The sequence below is a fragment of the Macaca nemestrina genome, chromosome 14, assembly GCF_043159975.1.
Source record: "Macaca nemestrina isolate mMacNem1 chromosome 14, mMacNem.hap1, whole genome shotgun sequence".
Classification (NCBI taxonomy): Eukaryota; Metazoa; Chordata; class Mammalia; order Primates; family Cercopithecidae; genus Macaca; species Macaca nemestrina.
In genome coordinates this window covers 4,930,163-4,946,931 of record NC_092138.1, presented here as the reverse complement: position 1 = coordinate 4,946,931, position 16,769 = coordinate 4,930,163, and the positions used below count along the sequence as shown (strand labels likewise).

The 16,769-nt window shown below is 40.4% G+C and overlaps 1 protein-coding gene across 5 annotated transcripts in view; it reads left to right on the top strand.

Moving 5' to 3' along the window:
* Window positions 1-16,769, top strand: part of LOC105498875 (family with sequence similarity 120 member A) — a 115,402-nt gene that overhangs the window by 5,176 nt on the left and 93,457 nt on the right. For 4 of the 5 annotated variants that reach the window (XM_024786752.2, XM_011771253.3, XM_071077542.1 and 1 more), the window contains exon 2: window positions 14,042-14,288. In XM_024786752.2, the coding sequence (XP_024642520.1) occupies window positions 14,042-14,288 (247 nt within the window). Of the gene's footprint in view, window positions 1-6,770; window positions 7,029-14,041; window positions 14,289-16,769 lie in introns of those variants that run through there. The other variant, XM_024786753.2, reaches the window with a different exon arrangement.

Sequence of the window (16,769 nt, the reverse complement as noted above, 5' to 3'; positions counted from 1 at the left end):
CTGTGTATGTGTACCACATTTTGTTTATCCATTCATCCACTGGTGGATGCTTGGGTTGCTTCCACTTTTTCACTGTTGTGGAGACTGAATAATGCTTTTATGAGCATGGTATACAGAGAGCTGTTCGAGTTCCTGCTTTCGGTTCTTTTGGGTATATACTCAGAAGTAGAATTGCTGGGTCATATGGTAATTCTCTGTTTTTCTTTTTAAGGAATTGCCATACGTTTTCCACAGTGACTGTGTAGGCCATATATTTTATGTCATAAGTTATATAATACATATTATTATAATATAGTTCTATTTTTTCACATTAATGTGATCACGCTATACGTTATTCAGCAGTTTGCTTTTTTATTTGTAAGAAGTCTTTCCATGTCTATACTTAGAGCTCTAAATCTTTTCAGTCCCTAAATAGTATTCCATAATTTATCCAACCCCGACAGATGGTGTACACATGGTATATACATACAGTAGAGCCAAAGGTATGCACATTTTAAAAGCCACGTAGGGCCGTAGAGTCAACATTGCCAGACCTTCAGACTTTGCAAGAAAGCCAGAAACCCAGATTTTATTTAAAATTATTCCATTTTAAAAATGCCAAGTGAAGGAAAACTTGGTTCTAAGTTAGCTTCAGCTCTTGTGCCAACAATTTATTTGAGCACTGATCTTTATCAACAATTATCATGGTCATCTAAATCTCTTCCTTCTTTTTTTTTTAACTTTAAAATTAAACCTATCAAAAACCACTCTGTGTCTTCCTGTCTGCCTCCTTGAACCTTTTTCAGTGATCAAAATGCTTCCATTTCCTGGGGTTACTGCAATATGATGTTTCCTTAAATGCCACAATCCTCTTGGCCACTTCCATGGTATATTCTTTATTATGTACTTCTCAGTGTTACATCTTTTGAGGTGAGTGCTAACCACAAGTTTATTCAACATCTCACCATTTCCAAGGCACAGCCTTGCTGTCCTCAAAGACTTCAGCACCTGGTTTTACATACTTATATATTGTTTATACTGTGTCCCATCAACACAGACACTGACTATTCACATCTCTAATCTGGCATTCTGATTCTGCAACTGGAGTGAATTTCTAATTGCACTTTAGATACTCCAGAGCTTGGACTATATAATTAGTGAGAAAAGTGACCCCATCTTTAACACTTCTGAACGCTGTGTCCCCGTCGCCCCTTGCCACTCCCACCGTCTGTCCCCTGCTTGCCTTCTGCCATTTCTCTTTTCCCATTCTGTTGGCTTCCTTTTTAGCTATAACTAGCTTGAGCTTCATGATCACACACTTCAGAGTTACACCCTCTACCACCATAGAGTCATGCTTGCTATTCCAGCGTCCCATCCTCCCAGTCCCTAGAATAATGACACACCAGGCCAATTCTGGCTCAGTAGTCTCCGACTTAACTGTTATACTCTTCCTTTTTTCCTGTACCCCCAACATTTGAATTCACCATATTTACCCAAAAGCTCTAAGAAATGCTTTGCAAACTGTTTGGTGGGTTGTGAAACCGAATTATTGGATGTTTGCCATTATTTAAAAATGACAGAGAATAAAATAGAATGAAATATAGAATGCAAGGCATATACTATAGGTCAATTCCTTGTTGTTACACTTTTGTATTCCTGTAGGTAGTGGTCAGAATGGCCTCTGCACCCACCCCCGCTCCCCAGTGGAACTAATCTAGCACAGCTTTGGCAGGGTGGACGGCCACATCTTCAGGGAGGTCACTCTCCTGTTGGGACTTGAGCAAAACCATTAAGTCCAAATTCCTTGTTCAGACTTGTAGACCTTCCTGCGACCTGAACAAATTCATTTGACTTTACTTCATGTTTCACAATCCCTCTACTGTACTTTTTTAAATGTTCCCAACCCAACTGCTCACTATGTCCCCAAGAAATATCCAGCTTTTGCGTATGTCATTCCCTCTTGTTTAACTACTGTACTGTGTCCTACTTTTGCTCATCAAAGTTTTACTTATACTTCAAAGCCCATGTCAAATGCCAGCCTTCTTCATGGAATCTCTTGATATTTGAAAAAGTGGACCGGGAATACACACACAGCATAGTGTGTGTGCAGTGGACATTCTGTAGTCTGTTGTATTGCACCCACCTGCATAGCTGCATATTTACCTTCCCCAGCCACCCGTAGTCTCCTTGAGGCCAGGGACTGTGTGTTTACTCCTCTTGTACCCCCTTATGCTTACCATAGGCACTCAACTCTAATCAGAATATTTGCTGCGTTCCATTATATAGCCAGACAAATTATTTCAAAATCTGGATCAATGGCCATTACTTAAGATTTGTTTTTTTTTTTTTAATCTTAAATTTCTCATATAGTCTTTTCTGACTGGTTCCCAATGGTGATTAATTCTCCTTTCAGCAAACGCTTGAGTGCCTGTTAATGCCCAGGCCTGGAGGAGTGAACAGAATAGGAAAGGAAGGAAACCGTTAGGGAACCTATAGCCTCTGGGTTGAAGAGGTTTATTTAAATCCTTTTTTTCTTGTTTGGAACTTTCTTTGATACTGTAGAACAATATGTTTACTCAGTGAAGACCTGTGAGTGGCTCTCAAGTAGGGTTAACAGTTGAGACATTTGGCAGGGGACATTTGGCAGTGCCTGGAGGCATTTTTGGTTGTCACAGCTGGGGGAGGATGTTAACTGAAGGCATCTATTGGGTGGAGGCCAAGGATGCTGCCAAACATTCTACAGTGCACAGAACAGCCCCCATAGCAAAGAATAATCTGGCCCAAAATACCAGTAGTGCCAAGGTAAGGAAATTTTGGTATGAGCAAATCAAAAAATTCTAAGCTTTATCCTTTGTAAAGTCATATAAATGTTTGCAATAGAGATGTCCAAGTATACCAGGAAGAAAGTAATCAAAACCACAACTTAATTTTCTGAATCAAAATATACACAAGCATACTTTCTCCTATATCTAACATATTTAGATTGACATTGTTCTTCATTTTAGTTTTCTGAGATTTACATGAATAGGAAGAAACTAATTAACACATATTACACATTGCAACCTTAATAAGTACTACACTGTAGGAATAAATGTCAAATATCGCGTAATATGCAGAAGAGAGATTTTAGGATTTGAAAAATTAGACTACTTTCCAGTAGATTTATAGGCACAATTTTCTAAATAAACCAGGCATTTAAATGAATCACAGTTCAGATAAAAATATTCTTAAATTCTCTAAATGTCTCCATATAGTTCACCATTTATTTCATTTTTGCTTTTTTTTTTTTTTAAATTCAAAGTCTCACTCTGTTGCCCAACCTGGAGTGCAGTGACACGATCTTGACTGACTGCAACCTCTACCTCCTGGGTTCAAGCAATTCTTCTGCCTCAGCCTCCTAAGTAGCTGGGATTACACGCCATGCCCAGCTAATTTTTCTATTTTTAGTAGAGATGGGGTTTCACTATGTTGGCCAGGCTGGTCTCAAACTCCTGACCTCGTGACCCACCTGCCTTGGCCTCCCAAAGTGGTGGGATTAAAGGTGTGAGCCACTGCGCCTGTCCCCATTTTTGCTTATTTTTATGTTTTCTCTAGAAGTAAATCTGATGAAGACCTTGCCTGTTATCCAGCTCTTGGAATGGTACTTGGTGTGTAGTACATGTTCAGAAAATATTTGATAAATGGATATGAATCACTAGTTACAGGCAAGGAAGTGTGATGACAGAAAGATGGTAGGAAGCAGAAGTTTTAAAGTCCCCATAGAGTTAATTCCAAAATCACTGGTGTCAGCTTGGCCACCTGGTGCAGAGCTTTTATCTTTGAATAAGCCTTTTATGCTTCTTAACTTAGGAGATGTGTTGAGGGCATAAAAGGGGTGACTGCTTAGGGAAATGGGCTGCATTTAGCCACCTTTCCTCTTGTTATACCTGGCTTTATCACACATTGTTTCTAGGCATCTTAGGGAAAAGTGTAGAGTTGAACTTGACCCACTGCACACATTTGCAGAGGTGATGGTCAGTCTGCATTATAGAGTTTAGAATCTGTGATTTAGAAACAGTACTTTTGTGCTCCAGTCATTTGGCCTTTCTCAGTTGTCTCTAGAATCAATTAACTTTCTTGAAAGGATGAATTTACCATGTTGGTGTTTTACTGGTTAGTGCAGGGAAGTATACTAGAGGGTTTATTGCTGGAGGGTTGACTTGACAGGTCTGAAGTGCATCGTTCATCCTCTGAGCTGGAGCATATTTATGAACAGTAGTAACAAGCCAGCCCAGACTGTTGGAGGGGGTCACTGGGCTCCATGGATGAGATGTTTTAATTTCCTGGACCTATGAAGAGTTTGCAAGTGTTACTATCTTGAAATAAATAGTATCAACCTGAGGTTCTTTTTCCTAAATTATGAAAATTGAAATTTTATGTTTTATATTTTGGAATGATATTTTAATAAGAATGATGTTACTAGGATTTAGCTGAGTCATTAGATTACTAGAGTAGGCTAAATAGATTATGAATACAAATTATGTGGGTGTCTCCTCCTTTTATCATTTTATTTTTTTATTTTTAAAGTTTGTAAAGTTTAATTTGCATTTCTTTCATGACATCCACTCCTTTATTGTTATTATTATTGTTAATATTTTTAGAGGGAAAAATCAAACAGTTTTACAATTCAAGCATCCCAAATCTGAAATGCTCCAAAATCCAAAACTTTTTGAGCACCAGCATGATGCACAAAGGAAATGCTCACTGGAGCATTTTTGATTTTTGATTTTTGAATTTAGAATGTTGAACTGGTAAGCATAATAACAAATATTCCAAAACCTGAAAAAGCCTGAAATCCAAAACACTTCTGATCTTAAGTGTTTCAGTAAAGGACACCTAACCTGTGTTATTGAATAACCATTGAACCAGACTGTGATCACATCACAAGCAGTGTGTGCAAAAGAGATTGCAAAAGCAAAAAAGAAGTATCACCCTTTGATACAGCCTGGCAGATACAAACTATTACATACATGCTATTTGTCATTAGTCAAAGGAAAAGGAAAACTCTCCCTTTTTATAAGTAGGAAGTTAATTTTGGAGCCAAGCACCTAGGCCTTCTGAGAAGACAAGGAGATACCCTTCTTTTTATTATTATTGTTAATTAAAATTGTGGTAAAATACGCGTAACATAAAATTTACCAACTTAACCATTTTTAAATGTATAGTTCAGTGGCATTAAGTGTATATGTATATATATATATATTTTTTTTTTTGAGATGGAGTCTCACTCTGTCACCAAGGCTGGAGCGTGGTGGTGTGATCTCAGCCCACTGCAACCTCTGCCTCCCAAATGCAAGCGATTCTCCTGCCTCAGCCTCCTGAGTAGCTGGGATTACAGTGTGCGCCTGCCACCACACTCGGCTAATTTTTGTATTTTTAGTAGAGACAGGGTGTCACCATCTTGGCCAGGCTGGTCTTGAACTCCTGACCTCAAGTGACCTACCACCCTCGGCCTCCCAAAGTACTGAGATTGGCATTAAGTATATTCACATTGTTGTTTAACCACCACCACCACCACCATCCATCCCTAGAACTTTTTCCTCATCCCAAACTGAAACTATATACCCACTAAACTGTAACTCCCCAGTCCTTCCATGCCCCAGCTCCTGGTAACCACCATTCTACCCTCTGTCTCTGAAGTTGTGTACTCTATGAACGTCATATAATGAGATCGTACAGTGTTTGTAATTTTGTGTCTGGTTTATTGCATTTAGCACAATGTCTTCAAGGTTCATACGTGTTGTAACATGTCAGAATTTCCTCCTGAAGGCTCAGTAACTTTCTGTTGTATTGGGTAGACCACATTTTGTTTATCCATTCATCAGTGGATAGACACTTGGGTTTCATCCTTTCTGTCATTGTGAATGGTGCTGCTGTGAACATGAGTGTACTGACATCTCTTCGGACCCATTCTTTCAACCTAGAAGTGTAATTGCTGTATCATAGGGTAGTTCTGTATTAAGTTTTTTGAGGAATCACCATACTATTTCCCAAGACGCCACACCGTTTTACATTCCCACCAGCAATGCACAAGGGATATATTTTTCTCCACATATTCTTGTTGACACTTATTTTCTTTTTTTAAAAATAGTAGCCATCCTAATGGGTGTGAAGTATACATGTCTCATTGTGGTTTTGATTTATATTTCTGTAATAATGAGTGAAGCTGAGCATCTTTTCATGTCCCACTCCCTTATTTTAATAAATGTTTTCCTTGTTTTTAAGATCGCCGTACCCAATTCTCATTTATTCTAAACGAGATGTGTAAGATAAGCTTATTCAGCTATGATTTCGCCTTACCTGAAGAGAGAGTTCTTTTTAGAGGCATTGCTGCTATGTGTCATAACATTTAAATTGCCCTTCAAACAGCAACAAAACTCTGCCACCAAATTGGAGTTGACTTTTTTTAAATGTTCTCATTCTTTAGTTGGACTAGAGTAGGGAGCAGAAGCTTCAGCGTTAGTTTTTCCCACCTCAGAGCTATGGACTGCCCATTGGGAAGAGGCCCCAAACTGCCTTTGTGGTAGTTGTTTTTTAAAACAAAATAATTTAGGTGGACCTATACGCTCTTATGATCAGGTTGTTTTATATCTTCTGAATCAGATAGCGGGCCGGAGGATGTGTCACGTTGTTCCCTGAACTGGTGTAAAATTATTCTGAAGAAAAACCAGGTTAACGGTGTTTTCCTAGTGTCAGAAAATCTATGTGTGAGAACCCATAGCATTTCAGGTCCTGTGTGAAAAGCATAAAGAAACCTTTTTACGCAGCTTCCCTGAAAGTACATAGGAACTGACATTTGTCAAGTGCTTATTATTCGTGAATGCTTCTGAGCTGTTTACATGTAGTATGTTTAATCATCGCAGCTACCCTATGAGATAGAGGAATACCATTATTCTTACAGATGAAGAAATGGAAGTACAGAAAGTGTTAAAGTAGGCAGTGGAGTTCACCCAGCTGGTGCCAGAGACACAAACCTCATTGTAGAAGTGTTTCTTCACTGGAGACTAGGAGTAAGTAACAGTGTTAAGTTTTTTTTCTTATGGGGTCGTCCCGTAGCTGTGTTTCAGAATTAATAAACAATTATACTTGCCAAGTAAGCTTGGGAGTTTTTTAGTCATTATTCTTAGTAAAAGTCCTAAGTTTTGATATATCTGCCTTTTTAATGATGAAATGTAAATCTAATGAGATAAAAAGATTTACCTAGGAATATTTGGTAAATTTAGAGTGGCATAAAATCATCATCTTAAATGAAGTACAGAGTACTTTCTTGAGACCAGAAATGGGCCCTTTTGCCACTTCTTAAACTTCTTAACACTAATAACACCTACCGCATTTCTTGGGGAGGGGTAGACAGGGAGGAAGAAGCTGGGAAGTGTTGTGCTTCCCATGCTGGCTGCCCCAGGTTAGAGTGTTCTTTTGGACACTGGCCCCCTCATCACTTCACAAGCGATGAGAAGCAGAATGCTCCTCGGGGTTGTTTACAGAAGGAATTTGAGAGTTTCACTTCCTTGATCTCAAAGCTGGCATTTTGATAGAGTGGAAATGGTAGCCCTGACAAAAATTAATCAAGGCCTGGTGCTTTTGAAATGGCAGATACTTTCAGTGGCTACTAGCCTGGGACTTTCAGTAAGGAGGCAGCTCATAGTTCGAAGTCTGATTTACCTCCGGTGAGTGACTTTACCCCCTTTCAAGGGCTACCTGTAAGTAAGTGTTTTCAGGGCTTAATTTTTTACGTCATTTTGTTCTTCGAGGGGGTTCAAAATGAAATAATTTCAACATTGTGTTTAATAGTTTTAACTCACTTCTGAAATTAACATTAAGAACTGGAAGTGCACATTTCATTATATTATGCCCAGTCCAAGCCAGGTGTTGGAAGGCCAGGGAAGAGAAGAAGCAGATACGTAAGAGTGAGAGAGTAGCTTAGTGCAGGAAAAGGGAAAACAGGAAGGCGCTTCATAAGACCAGATGAACAGCATGGGAGCTCAAGTCTGTCAGACCCTGAATCCCCAAAGCTTCAGCCTGGTACTTAATGTTTATTCTTAATTAAATAACTGCCTCGTAAGTTATTTTGATACAACCCGGAATCTTTTTTCCATTCCCACCCGAACGTTGCATTGTATCATCTTTTTACCCCTGCTCATATCCTTGACCAGATTTTTAACCAGACTTTCCATGATTTAAATCTTAAGGAATTGTATATTGGGCCTCTTACAAATATTCTTAGTAGTTTGACTGCATTTATTCACTCATAAATTAATTGGTAACCAAATTCCATACTCTGTAGATTTTCCTGTTTCTTTCAACTGGACTATCTGTGGGAAGTTTTCTGTTTTTATATAATAGGCTTTTTGAAACTTGCATTTAGGCCAGGATTTATTTTTCCCGTGTCTGTTATACTTTGTTCATCTAATAAAGTGGTTTGAAATAGTCTTTCAGCTGATGTCTTGTCTTCTAGAATATTGACTTTTTTTTTTTAGAAAAATGAACTTATTTGGAATAATTTTATAGAGAATTTGCAAAGGTAGTAGACTTCCCCAATATCCTTCACTCAGCTTCCAGGGAATGTTCACTTCCTGCTAGCTGGCACAGTGATCTAAACCAAGAAACTAGCCTCGGTAGACTACTGTGAACTTCATTATGGACTTCATTTGGATGCCATCGGTTTCCCAGCAGTGTCCTCTTCTGTTCCGGGACTCTGGTCAGGACCTCTGGTATCCTCCATCCCCTGTCTTCTGGGACAGCTTCTGTTTGTCTTTGGTGATCTTGACACTTTTGAGGAGTACTAATCAGGTGTTTTATAGAATGTCTCCAATTTGGGTTTGTCTGATGCTTTCTCTATATTAAATTATGGCTGTGTGTTTGGGAGAAGACTAGCCCAGAGGTGTAGGGCACTTCTCAGCACCCACATGGCACATGGCATTGACTTGGCTTAGCACTGGACAATGCCAACCTTGGTTGCTTGGGTAAGGAGCTGTCTGCAGGTGTTTGCTCTGTAGTGACCAGTTTTCCTTTCACTCATTTGTAACATCCTCATTCTTTGGAAGCAGTAATTAAGTCCAGCCCACATTCAAAGGGGAGAGGGTTAAACTCTACCTGTTGGGGAGAAAACTATATGGTATTATTTGAATTTTTCTGTAGGGAAAATGTGTCTCTTCTCCCTTCATTTATTTAATCATTTATTTTTATCATTATGGGCTCCTGTCCTCTTTCTAGGGTCATAATCAATTCACTTGGGGTTATATCCAGCTCTGCCTTATCCTTGCTCACATTGTCCTGGCTCTGGCTGTGGGAGCTCTCTTGGGTTGGCCCGTGTGACACATGCCATCCTTTTGTTTTGGGAGTGCTTCCTTGCTTTCTGGACCTACAAGATGCTTTCGGTGCACCTTGTGTTTTCCTGCTCCAGTGTCAGCTGTCTCCAAAGAGAAGCCCTGGTTCTTTGTCATGGAGAAGGTGCCTGGAAACCTTGGTCTGGGTGCTGGTGTGGTCCTGCTGCTGGGGTGTCTCTGTGTCTGGGCCCTCATAACTGACAGCTTCAGGTGCTCCTGCTGCTTGGGGGCCCCTGTGAGGAGATCTATGTGGACACCAGATCTTCCATTGTTTCTGTACCCACCTATGTGTGCATTTTCGCCTGAATACCAGTTCTCACTGATGTCTCATGGCTAATCCAGCACCATGAGGTTCATTCTAGCCTTCTCCTTTTGCAGATTATTTGTAGTTTCTCTGACAGTGAGGACCTGGCTCATATAGCATTTGCTTTAACCCTAGTGTTCCTGCAAAGTCATTTCAGAATTGTTAATGCAGATTCTGGGAGGCATGCTTAAACAAGTGGAGTACACTGGTTCCCAGGTACTCAAGCAGTTTCAGTGAGGCTATTTCATACATTTTATAATATAATTGTATACATTTGTCAGTCTGCATTCTACCCTGGCATCCCCTGACACCCTGGTTGATTTGTTTTTTCATTTGCATACATTAAAGTTTATTCTGTGTGTTGTACAATTGAATGAGTTTTGACAAATGCAGAGTCATCTTGTTCCTACCACCCCTAGGCAATTGACTTTTAACTCTTTCATTCAGTTTTTTCTGATTTTCTTTGCCAGATCTGCTGTCACCACCGCCCGCCCCCCGCATTTCCCCCATTGAGTAACTGCGGAACTACACTTCCATACTTCCATTATTCACCCATGGAAAAGGACATCCTCTCTGTTACTCTTGTGGTTTTTAATGCCAGGTTGCACTTCCTTAGATGAAAGCACAATTAATTTTAACGAGAGGGAAGAGTTCTAGAATTTTAGAAGTTGAAGGAATATAGAGATCTGTGAGATTTTACATTGGTTTTTGGGGAGGTTGTCCTGGCAGGTTGGGTATCTGGGGCAGAGCTGGAGCATGGACTCTGATTTACGCCCCCCTCCCGCCCCCCCACCTTCTTTACTCAGGAGACTTGAGAAAGGAAAGATGGGCTGAGGCCAGCTTGGGAGAGGTCCTACCTTTGCTGCAGGTGTGAAGCTGTGTTCATGGGTGTGGTCCTTTATTTTTTGTTTTAGGACACAAATTCTAGCAGTTAGATGTTTGTATAATGCTCTGTCTGGTTTTGGGAAGGATTATGGTATTGTTAATCATTTGCTTTAGAGTTGTACTGAATTATTAATAGTTCAATCACTTTGCTTTTTAATGCCAATCTAAAATCAAGTGTTCTTAGCAAATAGGTGATTCTGTTATGGGTGGAGGAAGGAGGTAATTGTGAAAAGCCCCACATGCCACCTTTGTTTTTTTGGTTTTTTGTTTCTTTTTTTTGAGACGGAGTTTCACTCTTGTTGCCCAGGCTGGAGTGCAGTGGTGTGATCTTGACTCATTGCAACCTCCACCTCTCAGGTTCATGAGATTCTCCTGCCTCAGCCTCCTGAGTAGCTGGGATTATAAGCGCCAGCCACCACACCTGGTGTGAGTAGAGTCGGGGTTTCACCATCTTGGCCAGGCTAGTCTCGAACTCCTGACCTCAGGTGATCCACCCACCTCGGCCTCCCAAAGTGCTGGGATTACAGGCGTGAGCCACTGTGCCCGGCTACCACCTTTGTTTTATAAGGTTCTACTGGATATTGGCCTGTACTGAATAGACTGTATCTTACTAGTTTTATTTGCTAATTTAAGGACTCTTTGGGGAACCATCAAATGCAACACCAAAACTGGGGCAGCTTTTAATTTTTTTTGGTGCTTGCTGGCTGCCAGCACCAAGCTAGACCCTTGATACAAAGATGCGTAAGCTGTGCCCCTTGTCCTCTTGGAGAGACATACATGTAAAAGAACAGTAGTTTGTCTGGAGTGCTGTAACAGAGAGATGACCAGAGTGTAGGTATGGTTTATAATAGTACTTCCTCAGCTTTTTGTTAGGTTTTTTTTCTTTTAAAAAGGAATTTTTAAAGCATAATTCAGCCACCCTGATTACAACTATGTTGGCCTTTGCCTTTTTCTTTGCAGCCTTTTACCACGAACGAAGTTTTATATAGTTGTGTATACACGATATTGTATTCTGAAATGCGTTTAATACTTTACCTGAAGCTTTTTCTGTTTCTCCACAGTACAGTGTAGTGACTGTGTCTATCTCCGTAATTTATTTTTTTCCCCTAGGAGTCTACCGTGATCCTTTTTATGCTTTTAATGTTGTTTATTTAGTGAATTGGTTTCTTAGGCTGTATTTCCTGGAGTGAGGTTACCGGGTTAAAGAATATGAACGTTTTACAGCTCTTGAAATATATTGCCTGCTGTTTTACAACACTGACCGCATTACTTGAAAGCTGCCAGATTAGACCTGATCCCTGCTACTCTCAGACTTCATCATCCCCCACTTTTCCTCTTGATCCCAGGGTCGGAGCACAGTGGGTCCCTCTGTCCAGGCAACAGGCCAGGCTCACTTCCTGACCTTTGTACGTCCCCCGCCCATGCCCCGTGGACACTCTCCTTGGAGGTCCTGCCCAGGGCCAGCCCCTCCTTTCAGGTCTTGGTTAGAAAGCCACTTCTTGTGAGATGCCTTTGCTTCCACTGTGGGCCAGCAGCCCCTTCTCACCCAGGCGTTGTTCCCCACCCTGTGAAACTAGGAGATGAGTGCTGGCTGTCTCTGAACTCCCTGCTGATGGAGGTGGGCGGGGCTGGGCTCTCACCTCCTTTTAGCCTCTGTTTTAGTTCTGCCCAGCTTCCTTCCCAACATGTGTGAATCTAAGGAACAAGCTGCCTTTTCTAGATCTCCTTGGAGGAGTGAGGGAGGGTGAGCCAAGAAGGGAGTGGTCACTTACTGTCTCCTTTCATTTTCGTGTCTCTTAACAGAGTGTATAGACTTAACTATTAAAGATGTCTGGAAAAAAGCCAGTAATTTCTAATGATTTTAAAGTAGTTCAAAAATCACTATAAATGTAAAGTTGTACATAATAAAAGGATTTGAGGTAAAGAACTTGGATTAGAAATTACCATTTCTAGAAGTGAGAGGATGAAGCAGGCCTAATTTTAGATTTTTTAAAAATCTATTCTGTTTTAGCTGGTGTACAGTGTTTTTAGATTGAGGGATAAAACAGCAGTTTCCTATTCTAAAGAATAGAATGTTATTTGACTGATTGGATGTTGTTGTGTTTTTTGCTTATGAAGTAAATTGTTTTTATTGAAATATTTACCAAGAATTCAGAAAGTGATTTCTTCTTTTACGTACGCATCTTGAAAAGGTTTGCTTTGCCTCTCAGTGAGATTTCGTTATAGCTAACTTTCCAACAAAATGTGGCAACTGCTTTTATGATGAAAGTTGGTGAGAAGTGAGGTGAACTCTACAGTGATGTCCAGTAGAATTATCTGAGGTAATGAGGCTGTTCTGTCTGTGCTGTCCAATTAGTATGTTAGCTTCTGGTGTCCTGTGACCACTCAGTACTTGAACTTAATTTTGAATTTAATTTAATATAAACTTTCTCTCAGTGTAGCCACACATTGGACAGTAGTTTTAAAAACTTAAGGTTAAGAATGGCACACATTTTTCTCCTCTAAGGCCCTGTGGAGAGTTAATACTCCATTGTTACTGGAATCACCTAATTTAGTTTAAATTAATGTTCTCTAAATTACCTTATCCATTGTAGAAACAAAAAATCTGCCAGAAATTTAGTTGTGTTAATGAGTATGTGAAACAGCAGGAAAGAATTTGGTGGTCTTGGACTGTAAATCATTTAGAACATTTTTTCCAGGTGTTTTTGCTATATTTTTTGGACTAGAGAGAGTCCAGAGGACTTTGACTTCTCAGAGGTGTTGCTTCTCTGCTTGCTCCTTCGTGTGTTGTGGAAATCCGAGGTAGTGTGGATGTTTCAGTGGGGATTCAGCAGAAGTAAAGAGGGTGTCTTAGATTTTTCATCACTGAAAAGGCAGTTGATGTAGACCTAGTCCTGACATAGTGTGTGGGACTTAGAATAAGCCCGTGGCAGTTACATTGAGGGTGAACGTGTGCATCCTTACACAGTCTCCACGTGTGGAAGGCTTTAGGAGGATAATAACTGGTTGACAGGTAGGCGAGGGATCATACTTTTATTTTATTTTTAAAATTCTGATGATTTCACCTGACGCATTTGATCTACTTTGAAGAAATGGTTTGGTTTCATTGACACTGGGTGGCTTCTTTCTGTCTCCCTCTTTCCCACCTCTTTGTTTTCTTGTGTCTTTCTCCCCGTCTCTTCCTTGAAAATACTGTCATGGGGTCAGCTGGCTTTGTGTGTTTTCAAGCAGGGTGATCTTTGAGCTTGACAAGAATTGAAAATTGATTTGTAGTCTAGATGGGATCATAAGTTACTGACAGGAGATGATTTAAATGCAATGTCCCACAGAAATTTCTTAGTGGAGCAATGTGTCGCAAACTTTATTATGGCATTTTTTTGACTGTTTGGCTTTCATGGATAGTTTCCATAAATGTGATTTTTCAGCTTCTGTGCAAACATTTCTGCTTATTGAGCTTGTTGCTACAGTGTTACCCTACATCTGATGAAGTTTTTTTCTCGTTTGCCAGGTTGCACAGAGCATTGAGGATCACCATCAGGAAGTGATTGGTTTCTGCAGAGAGAATGGTTTCCATGGCTTGGTTGCATATGACTCTGATTATGCACTGTGCAACATCCCCTACTATTTCAGTGCCCATGCCCTAAAACTGAGCCGGAATGGGAAAAGTCTCACCACAAGCCAATATCTGATGCATGAAGTTGCCAAGCAACTGGACCTGAATCCAAATCGTTTTCCTATTTTTGCTGCTCTCTTAGGTAGGTGGAGCAGTGTGAAAATATTTTATAAGGGAGTGACCATATGATGCGCACATTGATCTTTTAAGTATTTCTGTGCTTGAATGTTTTGGATGTGTGTCTCACATTGAAGAGAACCAAGGTGTGGGCTCTTCCTTAGCCTTCCTTGCTTTGTATTATTTTTTTGGCATAGCTAATGTGCTACTTTTGTTCTTAAGTGTTTGTTGAGGTATTGGTATCGTTCTATCCAGGAATTGTTCAGATTAATTTTGTGAATAAACTTGTTTAAGGTTTTGGAAAACTAACATTCTAAATCACAGATGTCAACACATGGTCACTAGGTAAATTAGACATTTAAACCTTTGACATAAATTATGTTTATAGTAGAAGAAAATATGCTATGGGGTTAGAACAGTGATGTTTTCACCTCATTTTCAGGACACTCACTACTTTAGAAGAGAAACAAAAATAAGCTATCGTACCTTGTTTCCAACACCTACATTTTAAGTAAATGTGTACATGTCTTTAAAAAATTTCCTTGGAGGAATTCCTTATGCTGAATACCCAGAAAGGGTGAAATGTTGTTTTCACTATGACATATTTTAATTTTCTTTAATTAAAAATAATTCCCCCATGCCTGTAATCTGAGCACTTTGGGATGCCAAGGCGGGTGGCTCATCTGAGGTCAGGAGTTTGAGACCAGCCTGGCCAACATGGTGAAACCCTGTCGTTACTAAAAATAGAAAAATTAGCCGGGCATGGTGGTGGGTACCTGTAGTCCTAGCTACTTGGGAGGCTGAGGCACAAGAAAGGCTTGAACCAGGGAGGCAGAGGTTGCAGTGAGCCGAGAGTACGCCGCTGCACTCCAGCCTGGGCGACAGAGTGAGACTTTGTCTCCAAAAAAAAAAAAGAAAAAATTTCCCAAGAGGTAATATATTTATCTGTCCCTTTATATTTGCATTGTGTGTTTTCTTTCTTTGCTCTTTTGTCAGCTACCCTTTCTTATGCTTTCATTGTGCTTGTCTCACCCTACTTTAATATCCAGCTCTAGTTTGCTTAGAGTTGATAAGAATCGTGTCCAACTATAAGTAAACATGTTTTGGAGGGAGGCACTCCTGTGATTACAATCCACGAATCGGATGGGATTTGGGGCTGTTTCGGACACACAAGGCCAGTTTGGGAAGCTGCGTGGTGTCCAGTGCCCAGTTACTGTGCTCCCTTGCAGTATATATTCTGTAGAGGCTAGCCGTCCAATCCAGTCCTGTTCAAGAGGGGATTACGTTGTGGATTAGTTTTAGAAATGCCTAGTTATCAGAAAGATTTTTATAAACACTCCAAAACAGTTTTACACAACTAGAAATTGTAGTGAAGGAGTCACAATTTATTTTTACTTTTTTGGAGGGACCAGTTCTTTATTTCAAAAAGACACTTGCCAATCAGTATTCAGTATCAAAACAGTTGCGCTATTGATTTCTCTTTCTCCGAGTTGGTCTCAAATGAGAGTACATTTTAAGCCAATAAGCCGTAGGATATGTACCTAACAGACCTCCTAGAAACCTTATCAGAAAATGGGGACTGGGTAGGAAAGAAACTTTAAAAGATCAGCAAACTGCCAGCCCATGGGCTGCAGAGGCTGTGCTGTTCAAGTTTTCATCTTTAAGATATCTTTGGACAATTTTTTTGTTTGTTTGTTTTAATGGAGTCTCACTTCGTTGCCCAGGCTGGAGTACAATAGTGTGATCTTGGCTCACTGCAACCTCCGCCTCCATGGTTCAAGCAGTTCTCATGCCTCAGGCTCCCGAAAACTGGGATTACAGGCGCCCGCCACCACACCTGGTTAATTTTTTTATTTTTAGTAGAGGCAGGGTTTCACCATGTTGACCGGGCTGGTCTTGAACTCCTGAGCTCAAGCAATCCACCCACCTCTGTCTTTGCTGGGATTACAGGTGTGAGCCACCGCACCCAGCATTTTTTTTTTTGAGACAGGTTTTCACTCTGTTGCCTAGAGTGGAGTGCAGTGGTGCAATCTCGGCTCACTGCAACCTCCGCCTCCCAGGCTCAAGCGATCCTTCCATCTCAACTTCCCAAGTAGTTGGGACTAAAGGTGCATGCCACCACGTCCAGCTTGTTTTTTTGGTGTGTGTTTTTGGTTGAGACAGGGTTTCACCATGTTGGCCAGGCTGGTCTCCAACTCCTGAGCTCAGGGCGATCCACCTGCCTGAACCTCCCAAAGTGCTGGGATTACAGGCATGAGCCACCGCGCCTGGCCACACAATTTTTTATATATTATCTTGTGAAAGCATTTCATGTTTTACTATATCAGTCAGTCAACAAAATTGTGATTTCACAAGTTGTGTTTGTTTGAATCTAATCTCAAATACAGTGCTTAGTAAGGGAACTCTTGTGCCTTTGGGGATTTGGGGATTAAAACTAATCTTTTAAATATATTTTCAAATATTAAAATATAAAAGGATATTTCCTCTGATGTTAAAAGTGAGTATG